Source organism: Labrus bergylta, chromosome 18, assembly GCF_963930695.1.
Source record: "Labrus bergylta chromosome 18, fLabBer1.1, whole genome shotgun sequence".
NCBI lineage: Eukaryota > Metazoa > Chordata > Actinopteri > Labriformes > Labridae > Labrus > Labrus bergylta.
The window spans coordinates 9,975,017-9,993,447 of record NC_089212.1 but is presented as its reverse complement, the minus strand read 5'-3'; the positions used below and the strand labels follow the sequence as shown (position 1 = coordinate 9,993,447).

Sequence of the window (18,431 nt, the reverse complement as noted above, 5' to 3'; positions counted from 1 at the left end):
GTGTGCTGTTCTTCACAATGTGCTAAAATGGACAGGTCTTTCTACAAACAGTCCCTTAACAGCCTTAGCTGCTCCCTTCCTGATAGTTCATAGTTTTACTTTAAAGCCAGAAATATGAGAAGACTTTTTTTCTGATCTTCTGACCTCATAGCTCTCATTGCACCACCTACAGGAGAAGAAATCACTCTGAAAACAGGCAGAGGAACTTCACCTCCATGATACAAAGCTGTTTACTGCATTTCTTTGCATGCATTTGGCTGGGTTATTTCTATCTAACATTTCTCATGTTACCCAGGGAGCTGTGGGATAGTTTGGCTGTTTCACAAAAAATTAGATTATTCTTATTTGCACCATAAATGTAGCCTAGAGAAACATCCTGTACATCCCACATGAATGATTGGCTCCATGTGCTTGGCAAACTCGAGCCAATTTGAAAGAGCAATAGGACATGACTGTAATTGGTGCTCACTACATGGTCACCTTCAATGCATTGTCAATCAATTATTGTAATGGATTAGCTGAGGTCCCATTCTGGCTGTGTGTAATCTGATAGAGGGCTCTTTCAGCACCACGGAGAGAGCCAGCGAGGGACCCAGATTTAATCAGGCCGGCTGTGGACACAGCACAGCCTCGGCTTTAGCCTTTGTCCCTGAAACTCAGAGCAGGCAGGCACCACAAAAAAAGGAACAATGACACAGTAGAACAACAGTGCCAGAGTTTAATGAACTGATTGATTTTTAAATATAGTTCAATACAGTCGGGTCTAAAAGCCATTTCAGCTATTTCTGAATTAAGAGAGAGATCAGCCAAGTTTTCCTCCATTCTTATCTTTCTTCAAGTATATATTCTTTATCTGAAAGGATGTGCATTTTAACACTTTTATTTATAGATGGTTGAAGACAACATTAATTGTTTGTTTCTTCTGCTTTTATGGAACGATGAACTCCTGGGTCCAGAAGCAAGTATCTTCTCCTTTGTGATGCTATTTGTGCTCTTTCTTGTCACCAACGGCCGTATTCATTGACCATTATATGAAGCAGTATGGGCTCAACCTGCTATCCTTTTGAAGTGTCCTTAGATAACTTGTGTTATGATTTGGCACTATGTGAATAATACATGATTAATCGATTGATTGACATTCAAAAGTGGTGAGGTTTATTCATTTAAAATCTTTGAATTTTAGCTAAGTGAAACCTCTTCTATTGTCTGTGTCACATTCCCGATGACAGTTTCTCGATGAGGACCTGGAAGTCCATCAGTTGACAGTCTCAGTCAAGTCAGCAGATGACAATAAAACTGTTGTCTGGCTGCATTTGTAAGGAGTAAATAAAGGTTTGTTTGAGCCTCCAGAAAAAGAAGTCCGACTGTAGCTTCTATCAGGTCACTGGGGAAATTGCTTGTTTGGCCATGAGAGTAACATTGCAGTCACTGTCTAGACTTTAAGTGTACTTTAGAAGGATGCCCACAAGAGCAGGTTATTCTGAAAAGCCCAGTAAAGTGGTATGGCTCTTTACTTAAGCCTAATGGACCTCGGTGTTGACTGGGAATGTCCCTGGTGACATCTGTACTTTTGGTAACGATGCTGATGACCCTGTGCAGACAAGGACAGATGTTTTGTGCTTTTTGAAATAGTGTTTCTGAAAAGCTTCTGTGGAATTGGCAAGTACAATTTTGCAAAGAATGTAAATGTCTATGCTCTCCATGTCAACTATATTCTCTCGTGCATATTTTAGAGTGATTATGATTTATGATTTAATTTACAAGAAAATAAATATAAAATACAATACCAAGAATTGCAAGAGGTTGCTAATCATTTCCGAGAAAACAATAGGTGCTTTGATTGGTTATTTTGAATGTTGTGCACAGACATGTAAACTAAAAGGCTTCAAAGGGACAACAGCAGATTTTCTTTTCCTTGTAAAGAGCCTCTTCTTAAAAAAAAGAGGTCTTCCTGCATATCAGGCATATCACTTGCTGGAGTCCCAGGGGCATGTTTAGCTCTAATTTACTCATCAAAGGCATCAGAGTGTCTCTCGATAATCTCCACAGTCCATTGGTTGTTTGGGGTAGAGTCCCCTGTCAGAAAGCATGCCCTGGAATGTTAAACACTAATTCACCTCTGAGCTGTGGAGGTGGATAAAGTGATTGTTCTATCTGGGAGCTGATTAAAACGGCTCTGGCCTGTTTCTCCCCTCTGCGTTCACCTCTGACGTCCACCACATTCATTTCTGTATTCATGAGCGGAGGAGAAAGCGCAGGCAGAGCGACTGCCGTATTACAGATAATAAGGCCAGCGGGCACCACATTCGCTTCCACAGGTTTCCCCTGCCCCGGCTCATTCAATTACTTCACAAGAGTCCTCTGAGGCACAGCTGCACTATGGGGGTGAAGAGGAGTAAATTGAGGTACATTCATGTAGACACACATACACACACGCACACACCTCACAGACACAAAGAAGTAGAGGGGACACACACGCTGTAGCAAGAGAAGCCAGCATAAAAAGGATCTTACTGACAGGCATTTGGGTTGGTAGTCAATACATTTCTTACACAAGAAGACAACAAAAAGGGTCCATCCTCTGTTGCTCACTGGCTCCCTGAAGATTGTAATGATACTGATAATGACTCCATGTAAGAACAAATGAAATCAGGGCCATTGCTCATGGACTCCATATACGAGGTCACCATTATCTTGATGAACGTGTAGACAGCAGCTGTATCATTGAGGAGCATGAAGGATGGACTCTCACTGGCCTAATGGGCCATATCCTCAATCTATTAACATATGGAGCTACATATCTCTCATTCTCCTCAAAGGCTTTAACTATAAGTAAACTTATCTAGAGTAAAAATCTGTTAAACATAATTGCCCCTTTTATCAGACTTTTTTTCCCCACAATGTTATGATATAAGTTATAACCCTGTGCAGGTTTGTCCACTGGTTGTTGCCCCCTCGGAGTAGACTGGTTGCTGTCCATGGTACTGAAAAGCAGCCCTTTACTTATAAGTGAAAGCTGTCTTTTAGCAAGTAAGGCTCTAAAAAAACAACTGTGTGGAAAACATCGCAACCTGGTTTTGAAGGGAGAAACCCATCAACATTACCTGTTCAATAAAAAGACCTGCGCATCAGCCCTCTTTGGTTTTTTTTTGTTTGTTTTTTTGCAGGATTAAAATAAAATTATGTATTTTATAAATTGTAAAACGTTTTTCTTTGCTTTTTTTCAGATTTTGTTACCTTTGAAGAACAAGGCTGGACTCTCTCTTGCTAATCTAACAGCTGCTTGATCCAGTTAAGAATTTATTTTACAGACTCAAGAATTGTATAAATTTTCTCATTTTTAAACTAGGCAAAGAGTGAATAAGAGGTTTTTTTTAAAGGTTCCCCTATTTATCAAAAGCCAATAGTTTACTTAAGAGTCATCGTAGCCTATGACTAATATACTCTAAGCCTAGTCAGTTAAATATTTCATACACTTCTTTTTTAATAAGATGTAGCCAAAGTACATATAGCCCTGATAGCATCTAGGAAATGTACGAAAAATTCAGGGCTCAAGTATTTAAGAACATAATTGACATATGTACATAAAAAGCCCTTTTTATGACCTTTGACTTTGAACATTGACATTTTCCAAACCAAGAATTCTCTCAACTGGCAAACTCTTCATTAGAGGGCATGGTTTGCATTCTCTTATAATTATGCTGCTTCCTTGATTATTAAATGATCACCCTAATTAGGGAGAATAATAGGGTTAATCAGACTCTGCTCATCACACTTATTATTATTCCTGCAAAAAATGAAGGAAAAAGATACAGTACTTGATTAATTATATCAGCCTTTTCATCAGCTGGGCTACCATTCCCCCTTCTGAAATTAATATCATGTTGTAAATGGAAGGAAGGAGCTGGCCGGACACAGACAGATGAAAGATTTCACTCAAATTAATTAAGCACTAATTATGCGGTGGGAGTTGGGAGCAGTTTGCATAATGAGCTCTATCAAAAGAGATCAGTCATGGAGAGGGTCTGTAGAGTTTCTATACAGCCTTCAGATGATACACAGACATGGCATGAAGGGGGCTACCAGAGAAGTGGGAAGAGGGTTAAAGTACTTGGAGGATTGCGTTGTGAGGTTGAGGAGTGTTTTGTTTGGTTTGTCAACACGCTATGAACCAGAATCTTCCTTGCTTGGCATGTTTGTGCCATTCTAGCTTAAAGATATTACATCTATCCTGGGGCTATCTGTGTCTTTTTTCTCCCTCGGCTTAAGCATCAGATAATGAATTCCCATCTCCAGTGAGAGGCAGTAAGGACAGAATGTCCCCTTTAAATTTGCGCTAATCAAAAACAACCTGCATCCACACTCCATGGAGCTTTAAAGACCCTAATCACCTCTCACTTCAATTCTTGTGGTGCTCAGTTATTGTTGATCAGGGAATAAACTGGACTTTCTCTCTTTTAGACAATGACCAGAGGGATTAAATGGACAGAAACCATATGTCTTAATCGGCTGTTTAATCACAGCCACTGTGTAGTGTATGGAGTTGAGTTACTTGAACTGATTTGTGCCACAGCAGCAATCATGCATAGGCTAATCAGGGTGCATAGCCAGGCAATGCCCTTCAAGGTCTCCGAGTGGAATTACAAAGGCTATGATTAGTTAATCAAATGAAGAACCCAGTGTCCTTTCTTTATTTGTGTATACACCTTATCTAAATGGAAATTGTATAGCTAAGGCACTTCCACAAGGACACATCTACATGTGAATGATCCTCCTTAAGCCCGTAGCATGGAATAGAAAATAAGATCTTTCAAACCCAATCATCGTGTTATGGCATCATAGAGACTTTTACATGTCTGAATGATATTTGTTGTCAATGCTCATGTGAATGATGCAATCACTCAGTCTGATGTGAAGTAAATCAGGAAGCACTAGACAACATCTCTTCAGATACACATGATGACGTGAGGCCAAATGTATCATTTTGAGAGTGACGAAAAAGGGGAAGCAGGCGAGCAGGAAAAGTAAAGCATCTTATCTTATTGATAACATACAAACAAATACAATAAAATCAGAAAACATGTATCTATGTGGGTATGTGTATGCGTGTTGTGTGTGTGTGTGTGTGTGTGTGTGTGTGTGTGTGTGCGTGTGAGCTTATGGTGTATGTGTCTTATTGCCTCATTATAAATGGTAAATGGACTTGTATAGCACATTTCTAGTCTTCTGACTACTCAAAGTGCTTTACCCTGCAGGTCACACCTACACATTTACATCCATTCACACACTTTTTAAAATTTTTTCAGGTTAATATATACGTATGGGAGGGGGGCGTCGGTTTTGTGGTTAATTTGTAACAAATGTTTCATGTCATGTACGTCTTTGTAACCTGCTACTGGATGCTTTGAATTTCCCTCGGGATCAGTAAAGTATCTATCTATCTATCTATCATCTGATGGCAGTGGTTGTATATAGAGTTCATCAGTATTAACATACACCTTCATAGGGTGCTGAAGACGCAGTGGGAGCAACTTGGAGTTAAGGGTCTTGCCAAAGGACACATCAGATAAGTGGCTGCAAGAGCTGGGGATTGAACCAACAACCTTCCGGTTGAGAGACGACCGAGCCACAGCCGCTCCACAGCCAAGTACTTTATATTGATGGCACCCCTAAATGGTAACTAATGGGGTTTATAGGTTTGTTAAGGCCAGATAGGTTTACATAAGTCTTAAGACAATTGGAAATGTTATCAGGATAATTATTTTGCTGACCATATTAACTTTTTATCCATTAGCATAAATGTTTATCTGGAAGAATCAATATATTCCAGCTTCTCCAGCTTGTTGATAAGTGGTCATGATTTATTGATATAGGGCACTCTTTCAAAGGTCTGGACTTCTTTAAGGTTAGCTTGTCAGACGGACCCAAATTTGAATTTTTCACACTTTGATGCACGTTATCCTATAGTAAAAAAAACAAAAAACAAAGACAGATGAAGGTACATGTGTGTGGTTGCCAAATGCTTGCATTATCTCTAAAAATCTAAAATTGAACTTTTATGTGACAAAGGTTTGATATAGCCCTCTTTAACTTTTGAAGAGTCTCTGTAAACACCATATTGATATGCTCCATTTATTTATTACAAACTTAATTACATTCAGATGGAATTGAAACTTATAATGAAGTCATTTTTTGCATCAAAGTAAACCTTTCTCTGACACTCAGCCTTCTGTCAGACATGCTGTTAGACTTTTGTGACTGTTGTTCCTAAGGAGAAAAGAGTTTCCCTCCATTGCTTTGTATAAACTTCCTTCCAGGGGTGGCAGACTTGACCTGCTCACTCCTCTGAGAATCACCTCTATTATTTGTCAGTGACAGCAGCCCTTTGGAGGATGGGGGCCTCACTGAAAGTTACAGGGTCGTGGATGTCCCAATCCATCTCTGTCTGCACAGCGATTGATTGTGATTTAGTGCGTGGGGCAGGAGATGGTGGGCTTCAATTCTGATGAGCGATAGGTGGGAAACCTTTGACTCGCAGCACATGGCAAGCAGAGGCAACGCTATGACGAGGGGTCAGAGGCAGCTGGTGGGGGTAACTGGGGGTTGGATGGAGGCAATAGGGAGATTGCATGGATCACAAGATAGAAGGTGTCAGAGATCCAGGACAAAGCCACCCAACCAACTGCCTTAGTCTATCACTTAGCCCATCCATCACCCATTCGCTTTGTGGTTAGCATACCAGTTACTAGCTAATCACTTCATCATCAGAGATAGTGGAATGACAGTGAGTATAATTGTGGGGCAGGACAGCATCAGGAATATAACTCACAACAAGTAGGCTTTTAACAGCTGGGTTTCTTGACTCCTAACTGAAAAAAGAATGATGTTTGTATCTCGAGTTGAGCCTTGCTTTAAAGGTTTAACTGTTGAGCATACAGACAAGATGTCTTTGTTTGAACATAAGTTAATGGTTACACACAAGTGAATGTTAAAGCTGGCTGGATGCTTTGTAACAATCAGCTGGTTTTACATTCTGAAAGAAACTAACATGACTTATTTTTTGTATTTTTTTGAGGAGATTTTCCCCATATTGTACTCCAAGAATCTCAAAGGAGATATCCATGCTGATTAGGAGAACAAAACAGGTCTAGTGTGAAGAAGATATGCTTGATATGCTGTCAGCTGCTCTTATTTCCCAGTTCTCTTTAATATCACAGGACTCCGGATATGCATAACTTTGAAGTATTTAGCTGGAATAAAAAAAAAAAAGAAAGGGCGAATGCTAAGATATCATGTAATCTTAAAATCTTTATACCCAGGAGCATCGTTGAGAGAGAGAGTATTCCTCTCATTTTTAACTGAGATTTGTTTCCCAGTTCAGGTGCCGAGTAACATACAAGTTGTCCTTGGAAGGATGTTAAGCCCAGCCTCAGCCTTGCTTCAGTGGGCCGCCCAGGCAGCTTAACTCATAATCAACCTGAGAGGCCTCCTCTGGGCCGGATTGAGAAATTAGAGGACAGATGTGAGCTTTGTGGAAATATGAAGAGTTATAAGAAAGTGTATAATACTGTTCTAAACATATTTTGAATATGTTTTTCTTGTGGCTTTCTTTATGCAACATCAGTGTTGTGAAAGCAGCAGTGAACAAAGACAGGCGTATTGTCAATCACAGGAAGATCTGTCAGCCAGGTGAATGCATAGCCAGTAACCTGATCTCCTGTTGACAGAACAGGGACAGGTGCTGCAGCCAAACTAATCCATACATGTATGCCAGACACAGGTCATCCATTAAGGCAGATTGATTCAAAGCTTTAAAAGGCAGCTCCTCAACAATCCCAGACCTTAGCCTTACCTGTGCGGTTTGCATGATAAATGCAGAAATGCGAGATGGCTTGCTGTGCAAAGAGAAAGGAATGTTCCTGTTTACTCATGCTAATGCTGGAAACATTTTGTCACACAAGGGACCAGAGGACAACTCTGGAAATGACGTCTGAATTCTATGAGGAGAAAATTAAATAGCTCGGCAGTTTGTAATCAAAAGATTTATATACACAGAAAAAGTATTTGTCTTTATTTAGATTAAAGTCTCTTGCTACAGGAGAGGGGACCGGGGAGGTTTTTATGTGTCATAGCTTTTATGACCATTTCACATGATAGTCTTTTGTAAGGAGATATATAAACCAGAATTCTCTTTGATTCAGTACTTTTATCAAACCCACTCCTATCAGGCCTCAAATGCCAAATGAAGGTTTACGGGCAGAGGCCAGACATCTGCTGCTCTCTGATTGGTTGACAAGCCAGCAGCAGTCTCACCTGTTATCCACAGCCCAGTGCATAGTAAACACCCTCAGTCAGAGCTGCAGGGAGAAGGAGCCCATCTGGTCAGCAGCATTAACAACCAGCTCTTTAACAATAGTGTCCAGGAAAAGGAGAAGGGCACAACAGGCCATATCTGCCAATAAAAACAGGCTATGCATGACATTTAGCGCCTGATGCGGGGCTTAGCAGTATACAGGTTACCTACTGTCCGCAACAGCCCCTGGCAATAAAACAAAAGGCAATCTCACAGAGCGAGGGGGTCGCTGTGTGTAAAGCCGGTTTCAGCTCTTGATCTCATAATTGGAGTGTAAAGATGCAGGTAGAGCATAATTTTAGAAAGCGTGAAGGGATTCATTTTCAGGGTTCTTTTATATAAACATGTTAAAATAAATATACCGGCAACAGTTTAATTAAACACTACAACTTTCATCCTTCAAAGCCATCTCAAAGGGAGAAGATTTATTTATGTGCAGGCAAAAACTATAACCTGTAATATTTTGTGAACAATATATTTTTTGAGTGTTGAAAATAAGAAAAAGAAACTCATATAGTAAAGAGAAGAGAGCAGTGTAAAAGGTAGCAGTAGTATATAGTAGTTATATGACCAAACAGTGCCACCTTGTGTTCAATTGTTCAAATAAAAAAACCTGAAAGGTTTCAAATTTAAATTACACATAAAAACAAACAAGTAGTTGTAGAGTTTATAAAAATACATTTTCTGTGTGAACACATTTGTCTGATTACAGAAAACTATTATCTACTTTATGAATATTGATCACTTCCTCAAATGTTCCTCATTTTATGGCCTAATGTAGGTTCCTGCGGAGGAAGCTTGCAAACAGCTTAGAAAACAGTGGCATCATTGGCTGAGTAGATATTGGATGTTGCTCTATTTTTATAACTGCCTCCACCTAGCACACAAGGATGGAGACAAAAGTCTCTAAATGAGATCTTGATACAAAGAAGGAAGGGAAGACAGAAAGGTTTGGGAAGGAGTTTGAACAGCAAGCAATGGGCTTTCTACAGCTGCTGGCACTAATGAGGATAATTACCCGAGTAATAACATTAGCCTATCTGAGGGAATGGAGGGGAAGGACAAGTGGTTGTGTTTGTGTGTGCGTGGGTGGGTATGCAAGCGTGTGTGCGTGCATGTTGTTACTGTTTGTATATGTGCATGCATGGCAGAGCGTGTGCCTTTCCTCCTATCTCACTTGCTGTCTCTGCCTCATTCCCTGAATCTCAATATCTCTTTGTTAGCCCACAATAATTGTATTTGGGCCTCATATCCGCCATATCAGATTCGAGTTTGTACAAGGTAATTAGCAGGGGAAGGGAAGCCTCCACACCAGGAGGACAAATGCCCCCATGACATCATTCTGGATCCACTCAGGAGGGGCAGCCTTTTTTTTTTCCCTCTCTCTGTTCCTCTACTTCATCTTTCTTGTCATTGAGCTGTCAAAAAGAGCACTGAACAGGGGCAAAAAAAAAGTGGTAAGCGAAAGTTGATGACATTGAAAAAGAGGAGGGTTGGGCTTACAGAGATAAAAAATGAAGAAGGGAAGAAGGAGAGATAAAGGAGAGAAGGGAGTGAAAAGAGATTTGAGATGAGATGGAGGGCTGTGTTTTCACTGCAGGCCTGTAATCTCCAATCAGCTTTGACTAACAGACAGCAGGGGAAAGTTCCTCGGCGTTAATGCAGCTTGCCATTCAGAAGGAGGCAGTGTATCCAGCTGGGAGTCGAGGGATGAGGGGAGGATTAACTGGCACTCAGGTGGAGAGAGATGAAGAGAATCAGATGGAGACCCTGTGGATGGTCACACCCTCTCCCACTCCCTCCATTACTCTCTTTATTCCCTCAGTGCACGAATGTTCTGAACATTCAAAGAGAATGTTGATGCTGTAAGGTTTTTATTATTTAGTTTATGATGATCATACAAAATATTGTCATACAAGAGTGTTTTATTTGTATGCAAGAGTACAGTAAGAAGGTGATTAAGGTGGATGTGATAACTATTCCTGTAGCTGTAACTGAAAAGAACATTTTGCCCTGTATTTAAGATATGTTGAATTATTCTTTATGTTAGTTCGAAGACTTTTGCCGTATGTCTTTGGCATCTTGTTATAAAAACGGACTTAAATTAATCAAAAAGAGGTTTCTGATGCCAGTTGTTGTCGTCACCACTGCCTCCTTCTGGAAAATCAATGTGCTCAGGTTCCTCCTCAACTTTGTCTTCTATAATCTCCACCTCTGGAAAACACACAAAGGACCATTTGAAAAATAATAACAGCACCATCTTTCAATAAACATCAGTGAATAAAGAAAATAGTTTCCCATTCCACTGAGCTACTTCAGCACAAAAACCAAATGCATCTTTGGACAGTGTACAATTTGCAGTATGACGCTCAAAGATACTCACCCTGCTTCAACACGTCAAGCTTTGCTGATGCAAACGTTTCTCCCAAGGAATTCTGGGAGATGCAAGTGTAGACCCCTGAATCAGAGGTGTGGAGACCCTGTATCTGAAGCCAGGTGGAGACAGAATAGCGCTGGGGACCCCCTCGAGTCTAAAAAAAAAGAAGGTGTAATTCCATCTCAGTACATTCAAATAATTTCTAGATAAGGACTGTAAATAGGGGTTGCAGTGGTTAGTGTGCGCCCCTCATGTATGGAGGCTGTAGTCTTCCAAGCGGGTGGCCCGGGTTTAAATCCAGCCTGTGGCTCCTTTCCCACATGTCATTCCCCACTCTCTCTCTCTCCCTGATTTCCGACTCTATCAACTGTCCCAAATAAATTTTAAAAACTTAACTTGTATTTATAGTGATTCTGGTATGGTCATTATTAATACACTAGTTTTGTTTTTCTCATCTCAGCCTTGACACACAGACAAACATCCATCACCTGCACTCCAGTAGTGTAGTAGTCTAGTATCACTCCTCTACAAAGCTGGAGATCTCATTTAAAAAAGTTAAGAACAGTAAAGTCCAGATTTGAGTGGCAGAGGCTGCGATATCTTGACTTTCGGTCCACAGTGAGGGTCAACTTCCAGAAACAATGGATCCTTAATCTTTAGAATTTTACTTGCTGAAAACTTAACCAGCAACACAGAAACAATCATCTCATGATGAAGTAGAGGCACGCTCAGGGAGCACAGACCTCTCCCAGGAACAATAGTGTGGTCCTCTTTGATATGCAAATCTGCAGGCGCAACAATTTCAGGATATATTTCCAAAGACTATAAAAAAAGATTTCCATTGAATTCATTGCTTTTCCAATAATCTGATCTGCAATTATTGCTTGTTCATAAATCATGTCCTTTTTAATTGCTTTTTCATCATTCAGATCTGGATAAGTACTTAGATAGATTCTTTGTTGGCATACGAACTGCAGCTAATGCAGTGAAGTGTCCCTTTAACTTAAAATAACTTAATCCATTAAGCGGACGGTATCAAAAGCCCTAAAAGTGAAGAGGACTGCGTCAAATGCCACTCATCAATACATACAAAAATAAAACTTTTTGATGAAGGCAACCAAATGAAACTATTATCAAACCTGGACAGACATGTGAGGATCATCTCCTGGCAGGGTGTTTTCAAGACCTTTCTTCCTCCAGCTCAAGTTTGGAAGCGGGTAAGCTGAGACCTCACAGCCAAACAAGGCATCATTCCCAGTGTAGTTTGAGAGGTTTCTGGGCCCCTGCAGGATGTGGGGAACTGTGGCAGATGAAAGAGGATATCCCAAGGTTCAATTTTGAAATCCCAAATGCATTTCCACCTAAACTAAAACATGCATTAAAATCTTCAAATAACTTCAATTAACTGATAAAAGAGTGCAGTCACCAGAAATGCACGGTCCTCTTCCTGTGAGCTTGAGGGTTGTGTTAAGGCGGCTGGCGGCCTCTTTCATTTGACAAACATTTGGATAAGTCCTTCCATCTGAGCCACATACAGGGCTCTTATCCTGACATACACATGCAGGCTCTGGCTCATCCCTGTGGTCTCTCTTTGGTATTTTCCGCTGGCAGACCAGGCCCTCTCCACAGCTTCCATAGAACTTCTGAGCCCCATCTGGGTCACACTGTTGCCCCTCCACGTTAGCACACTGCTCACAGCACCCACAGACATCCTGAACCTGACCTGCAGGGCAGTCATCAGGGACCAGAGGACAGAGGTGATGGTTGCACTCCGCACAGCCATCACCCTCCTCCCACAGCCGCAGCCACCCACGGTGCTGGGGGGGTGAACGGAGGGAAAAAGAGACACAAACGCCTATCCATATACAGACATGCAGGCAAATTTGAGCCATGTTATGGAACTTCATCCTTACAAAAAAAATCAGAAACAAATATCCCGGAGATGTAAAAACATGAAGGCACTAAATTCAATCAAAATGAAACTGTAATAAGTTTAAAAGCCGAGTCTAACTTATAACAAAGACGGCATTCCTGCTTGTTTTCTGTTCTGTCAAACAGTCACATGTTGTTCCTCCTCTGAGCTTTAAGTGTTCCCTTCTGTTCCTGTGTTGTTATTATTACCATGTATCCCTGCTGATTTTTTGTTCCATTTCATTTTCCTCTTTGAGATTTCTTCACCAGCTCCAGATCCATTCTAACAACGAGACAGCCTTTGCAGTGAGGAGAAGACAGAAAACTTCATCTGAAAAGGTATCTGACTAGTCTCATTTTTTACCTTGTCCCAGTTCCTCTCTCTTTCTTCATGTGCCAGAGTCTGGGCAGGGCAGGACTTGCAAATGGGCTTCAGAAATGACACAGGATATACAAGAATCTGCTAAACACACATAATGCAAAACAATATCCCTTTATAAAAAAAAAAATTTGATTAAATGTTCATTTAACATGTATCATTAATCACACAAGGGACTGAATTTATTGTAAACGTTTGTTTTCCTGGTTTGTTTATAAAGTCCTAGGTAGTCTGAATGAGTGAAATGACTTAACACTGTTAAAATGTTGGCTTGAATATTTGAAATATCTTGACTGAACACAAAAAATATTGAAACTATGTCATGTAAGATAAGATGTCAGTCCATTACATTATGGTTTTATTACATTGGGGGTAAATTCTCTTTGTATAGGCTATTTTGAAATAGCAGAATAGGCTTTCAATATTTAGTTGTTAATAAACTGCTATTGCTGTCGCCTATAAATGCTTTACGTAAGAAAATGCTCTTGATTTCCTCTCTCAGTAACGTGGCACTTATTTATTTGCTGGTATGTTTGACATTGCAAACTTGAATACCCGGGACAATCACCTCCCTGTGTGAATCGTCAAAGGCGGGGCTTTGTTAAAGAGCTATCTGACGTCGTGGCATGTGAGGCTGTGACGCACCTGCGCAGAGGACTGAGAGGACTGTTAAGTTAGAGAAGTGTATGGTGTTGATTCGTTTTACTCTTCACATTAAAATACCACACTAAATTATGCGAAGATAAATGAGACGTTTAGGTTTAATTTGAGACCCAACATTGTGTTTCACAACCCTGTGATGCGTTTGTTTAGGTAATATTTCAGGTTTGGAGGTGGTGTGCGGCGAATTTGATGACGATGGGGTTTTATTTTGGAAAAATCACTTACAGGAAATGGTGCGCTAACAGTAAATATTACCTTTAATCCACGTTTTACAGGAAGTAAAACAAGTCTAGAAGGAGAGTCGCGAAACTCCTCAGAATGAATTGACAGGTAAACCTTTATTTTAATCCTCCCCACTCTAACTTCATTCTGCTGGCCAGTTTTGCCGATTGACTCCGAGGGAAACGAGAATTTAAAAAACCTACCGGGAAACTACGTGAGTCATTTTGCTGACTTTCTCAATCATTTAACTCTGAGGTCTCATTTTGACACTTTGACGTGCACAATAACTCACTGGGCTTTACAATGGCCGCAGATATTTGGTGTTCAGTAGAACTGAGAAAAACGCACATTTAATATTTCATTATTATTTCTTATTGTGTAGCCTGGTGTCAAAATGCCAAACATACTGTATAATACAGTTGTGTAATAGACAAAGTAATTGTGATATTGGTTTGTTTCCTGGATTACATTGCAGTACCAATTGAGTTTATAATAAAACAGCTTCTTTTCCAAAGCAGCATACATTCCCATTTCAATTTAGTGTGTTCAAGGTAGTAGTCTTGAAAAGAATAAAAGCTTAAAATGATGTAATTCAATGTTCAACTAAGTGTATTTAGATTAAGAACTAATGTAAGATCTCTAAAAAGATAAGAATAGCTTGCAACAATTAGAAGATGTTGTCCCTGACGTTTCATCCTGCAGGGACTGTTAATTGTTTGGTTTGACAGGTTGAGGCTCGATCCAGCTGACGTGGGACAAAAGGGGTGGGTAACAGATCTGTCCAGCTCAGACAATAGGATATCCTGTTTGTCGAGAACAGGTCTTAAATGTGGCTTCAAGTTATCTGCTTGTTGAGGAACAGAAAAACTTTGCGAGGGGTAGAATAACAACAGAATTTTGAATGGAGGGTTGATTGCATGCAACTGTATTTTGTGTTTTGACAGGTCCAAGAATGGCAGAGAAGGTGCTGGTCACAGGTGGAGCGGGTTACATTGGGAGTCACTGTGTGGTGGAGCTCATAGAAGCAGGCTTCCAGCCGGTTGTAGTGGATAACTTCAGTAACGCTGTAAGAGGTAAGCTCCAAAGCTTGGAACACAAGGTGGATGAATACCTTTGTACTTCCTCATAAACTTGACTGTTTCGATTACGTTTGTTTAGTGAGGAATATTTATACTGTGTGTGTGTGTGTGTGTGTGTGTGTTTGTGTGTGTGTACTTTGTCTTCATGTGACTGGAGGAGAAGGTGATGTTCCAGAGAGCATACTTAGGATTGAGAAGCTCCTGGACACCAGCATTGAGTTTCATGAATTAGATCTTTTGGACAAACCAGGCTTGGAAAAACTCTTTAAAAAGGTCAGAAAGTTACATCAGCTGTTTTGAAATTCATTTGCCTAGTTAGTAATTTTTTTTTTTAGCAATGACTCCTTTTAGTAATTAAAAAAGGAAAATGTGTGGTGTTTTTTATTTTTTTTAACTAAGGAGCATTTATGCTGGCCAACATACAAGTGTTTCAAATTGTTAGTGTAACTTATGACTGTCATACACATGTTAGTATAGAAAGACATTCCACATTAGCCACGACACTCACTGTACATCTATCTATGTTGTAGCATTCGTTCAGTGCAGTGATGCACTTTGCTGGTCTGAAGGCTGTAGGGGAGTCAGTGGAGCAGCCGTTACGCTACTACAGGGTCAACCTCACCGCCTCCATGAACCTGCTTGAGGTCAGTATTCACTTTTGTCATGTGCTCTGGCACCATCTGTGCACCATGAAATGTGTACTTCTCCCCATCTCAGTCATTCCACTGATCATAGTTTGCATGTGTTTCTTAACTGTTTTGCTGATTGTTGACTGTGTGTGTTCGTTGATACTGAGTTGGCTAATTCTAACACTGCACCTTCACTCCTTTGCATTTGTGGAGCCCACCATGTCTACCAAATCATAGATGTTAACTCCTAAGGTGTGGGTGTGCATGCGCTTTGACTGCTATCTCACCAGCCAATGACTGTACGCGTGTGCCGTGTTTGTGTGCATTTTGCATGTGTGTCCCAGGTGATGCAGGCTCACAGGGTGCACAATCTGGTCTTCAGCAGCTCTGCCACAGTGTACGGAGACCCTCAGCACCTTCCCATCGATGAGCAGCACCCTGTTGGTGGCTGCACCAACCCCTATGGCAAGACCAAGTACTTCATTGAGGAGATGATCATGGACCACTGCAAAGCTGAAAAGGTACTGATCAGGAAGAAGAACAGCATTCATATGAACACACAATTACTATTTATTCATGTTGTCTCGTTCCTGCCTCTTTGTGAGCAGGACTGGAACGCGGTGCTGCTACGCTATTTCAACCCAATTGGAGCTCATTCATCTGGCCTGATAGGAGAGGATCCTCAGGGTATCCCTAACAATCTGCTGCCATATGTTGCCCAGGTAGACAAACTCATTGCCAAATTCACTGCTATATCAGACACTGAATGTGCATCCGACAGTGTGTTGTAGTTCTAGATCCCCCTTTTCCAGCTTTTCAAACAGTCCCCTGTGGTCTAAATGAAACATCTGTGCTCTGCTTTGGTCAAAATATAACATGAATCAAGCACCAGAGGAGATTTGTGACCCTGTATAAACCAGCTCTCTCAGAATGCTCCGTTTTGGTGTGTGTGTCTCTTTAAATATAATGAGCCCCCCCCTCCCCTCCCCCCCCCCCCCCTCCTGGTAGACATCACTCCTCTGTAGCAAGACTGAAAATGGAAGATCTGCACAAAAGTTTTGTTTTAGGCTCGGGATGGAGTCCACAACTGGAGATATCAGGGGAGGGGAGGGATTTTTTTTTTTACCAGAATCCAGCTTGTGACATCACAAATTTACAAACAGAGCATTTTTATCTTTGTTGTAAGACTTACGCAGACCACAATCAAAGGACTGGATGGGTTTATTTCACATTATGTGGGTCAGTAGACACTCAGGTTACTCAAATAGATGTTCAGAAACTCTGTAAAAGTGGATTTCTCACAATATGTCCCCTTTAACATGTTTTGCATTGTTCAATTATCCTTCTCAAAGGTTGCCATTGGAAGAAGACAGTGTCTGAGTGTATTTGGGAATGACTACGACACACCTGATGGGACAGGTAATTAAGAAGATCCTTACATGCAGTGCACAGATTAAATGCTTGTTTGGGTAAGGTTCATAAAGTGTCTTTTTATTTTCTAGGTGTGAGAGATTATATCCACGTTGTAGATCTAGCAAAAGGACACATAGCAGCTCTGAAGAAACTGAAGGAAGACTGCGGATGCAAAGTAAGTTTGAGAACAGAACGTAAAGAGTAGAATTTTGAAGCTTCTTTTCTTGTCTACATATATTTATGTTTGCTGGCATTACTGTTTGAAGGTTTACAACCTCGGAACAGGAAGAGGCTACTCAGTGCTCCAGATGGTGAAAGCCATGGAGAAGGCATCAGGGAGACAGGTCAGCAGACACTTTATTATTGTAAAGTAAATAGTCTTTAGTTTAGGAGATAGTACTTTGTCTCCAATAGGTAACTTGGAGAACTAACCATACTTAATGTGTTCCCTGTGTGTTGAAGAATGACCAAGCTGCTATGAGGAGCCTAAACCTTGTTTTTAATGTGTCCTCGTAAAGATCTCGTACAAAATCTCCCCACGTAGAGGGGGAGATATAGCATCCTGCTATGCTGACCCTTGTCTAGCGGAGAAGGAGCTGAGCTGGAAGGCCAGCTTTGACCTGGAAAGAATGTGTAAGGACATGCTTTAAAAAAAAAACTGGCTTTCAACAGTTTCTTATTTTTCATCAAAAAGTCTGCATGTCTTTCTTTATTCATTTTTTTCACAGCTGCGTTTTGATTCTTACTTCTGTACCTCTGCAGGTGAGGATCTTTGGCGCTGGCAGTCCATGAATCCCACTGGATTTTCCAATGGCACTGCCTCATGATGAATCTCCTGCTTGTGTTACCATCAAATCCTCTCCTAAATCACCGGGCCAAAGGGAACCATATAAGCCTCCACATTTTTGCATATCGCATTATACCTGAAACTTTGAGTGGAGCCAAATGCTTTGTTTTATTATGCTTCATTTTCTATATGTTCCATATTCCCACTGTACTGTTGTAAGAGAAACACGTACACTTTTTGGGGTTTCCCTGTATTATTATTTCAAATTAACAATTCATTTTTCTCTTTGAATGTATAGAGCTGTGAGCCATAACAAAAGAATAAATTGATTTTCTTACTGAAGAAACTGAAACCTGCATTTTGACTCTATTATCAATCAGTCGATCCATTTTTATTTGGGTAGCGCAAATTCATCGCAAATGTTATCTCAAAACACTTGACAAGAGAGCCAGTATAGACTGTTTCACTTGTTATATTATTTACAGAGATAGTGAAACTGGGATGTTTTGAAATTGTTGTGAAATAATAAAGAATGTCAGACTTCAGCACTTTCAACTACACTATGTGATTACCTCATACTGGATTTGGGAGACAAATCAAAATGAAACTTTTTCTCTT

At 40.5% G+C, this 18,431-nt stretch overlaps 2 protein-coding genes across 4 annotated transcripts; one reads left to right on the top strand and one right to left on the bottom strand.

The window, feature by feature from the left end:
- Positions 1 to 9,795: 9,795 nt before the first annotated feature.
- LOC109992413 (kazal-type serine protease inhibitor domain-containing protein 1-like) lies at positions 9,796 to 13,013 on the bottom strand. Its single transcript, XM_020644997.3, has 4 exons — positions 12,157 to 13,013; positions 11,870 to 12,030; positions 10,737 to 10,884; positions 9,796 to 10,567 (listed from the first exon to the last, which is right to left on the bottom strand). The coding sequence occupies exons 1-4, from the start codon at positions 12,635 to 12,637 to the stop codon at positions 10,458 to 10,460; spliced, it is 900 nt and encodes a 299-aa protein (XP_020500653.3). The 5' UTR covers positions 12,638 to 13,013; the 3' UTR covers positions 9,796 to 10,457.
- Positions 13,014 to 13,944: 931 nt separating this feature from the next.
- On the top strand, positions 13,945 to 18,358 carry gale (UDP-galactose-4-epimerase). 3 transcript variants are annotated; one of them, XM_065966576.1, is made up of 11 exons: positions 13,945 to 14,013; positions 14,850 to 14,978; positions 15,142 to 15,257; positions 15,515 to 15,628; positions 15,958 to 16,134; positions 16,222 to 16,335; positions 16,966 to 17,032; positions 17,116 to 17,201; positions 17,293 to 17,370; positions 17,545 to 17,659; positions 17,789 to 18,358. In XM_065966576.1, exons 2-11 carry the CDS (start codon positions 14,858 to 14,860, stop codon positions 17,851 to 17,853), a joined length of 1,053 nt encoding a protein of 350 aa, XP_065822648.1. In that variant the 5' UTR covers positions 13,945 to 14,013; positions 14,850 to 14,857; the 3' UTR covers positions 17,854 to 18,358. The 3 variants fall into 3 exon arrangements, with proteins under 3 accessions (XP_065822648.1, XP_020500683.2, XP_020500682.2); XM_020645027.3 differs by having other exon boundaries at positions 13,954 to 14,119; positions 15,145 to 15,257; XM_020645026.3 differs by having other exon boundaries at positions 13,954 to 14,119.
- Positions 18,359 to 18,431: the final 73 nt, after the last annotated feature.

What these genes read in the sequence shown, in the direction of transcription:
- LOC109992413 (XM_020644997.3), bottom strand. Translation starts at nt 12,637, where the DNA reads ATGAAGTTCCATAACATGGCTCAAATTTGCCTGCATGTCTGTATATGG. An exon ending in ATCCTCACATGTCTGTCCAG is followed by an intron (nt 10,885 to 11,869) that starts GTTTGATAATAG and finishes CTTTTTTTTTAG; the next exon opens with ACTCGAGGGGGTCCCCAGCG. An exon ending in GCTTGACGTGTTGAAGCAGG is followed by an intron (nt 10,568 to 10,736) that starts GTGAGTATCTTT and finishes TGTGTTTTCCAG; the next exon opens with AGGTGGAGATTATAGAAGAC.
- gale (XM_065966576.1), top strand. Translation starts at nt 14,858, where the DNA reads ATGGCAGAGAAGGTGCTGGTCACAGGTGGAGCGGGTTACATTGGGAGT. An exon ending in ACCACTGCAAAGCTGAAAAG is followed by an intron (nt 16,135 to 16,221) that starts GTACTGATCAGG and finishes CTTTGTGAGCAG; the next exon opens with GACTGGAACGCGGTGCTGCT. An exon ending in AGAAGGCATCAGGGAGACAG is followed by an intron (nt 17,371 to 17,544) that starts GTCAGCAGACAC and finishes GTCCTCGTAAAG; the next exon opens with ATCTCGTACAAAATCTCCCC.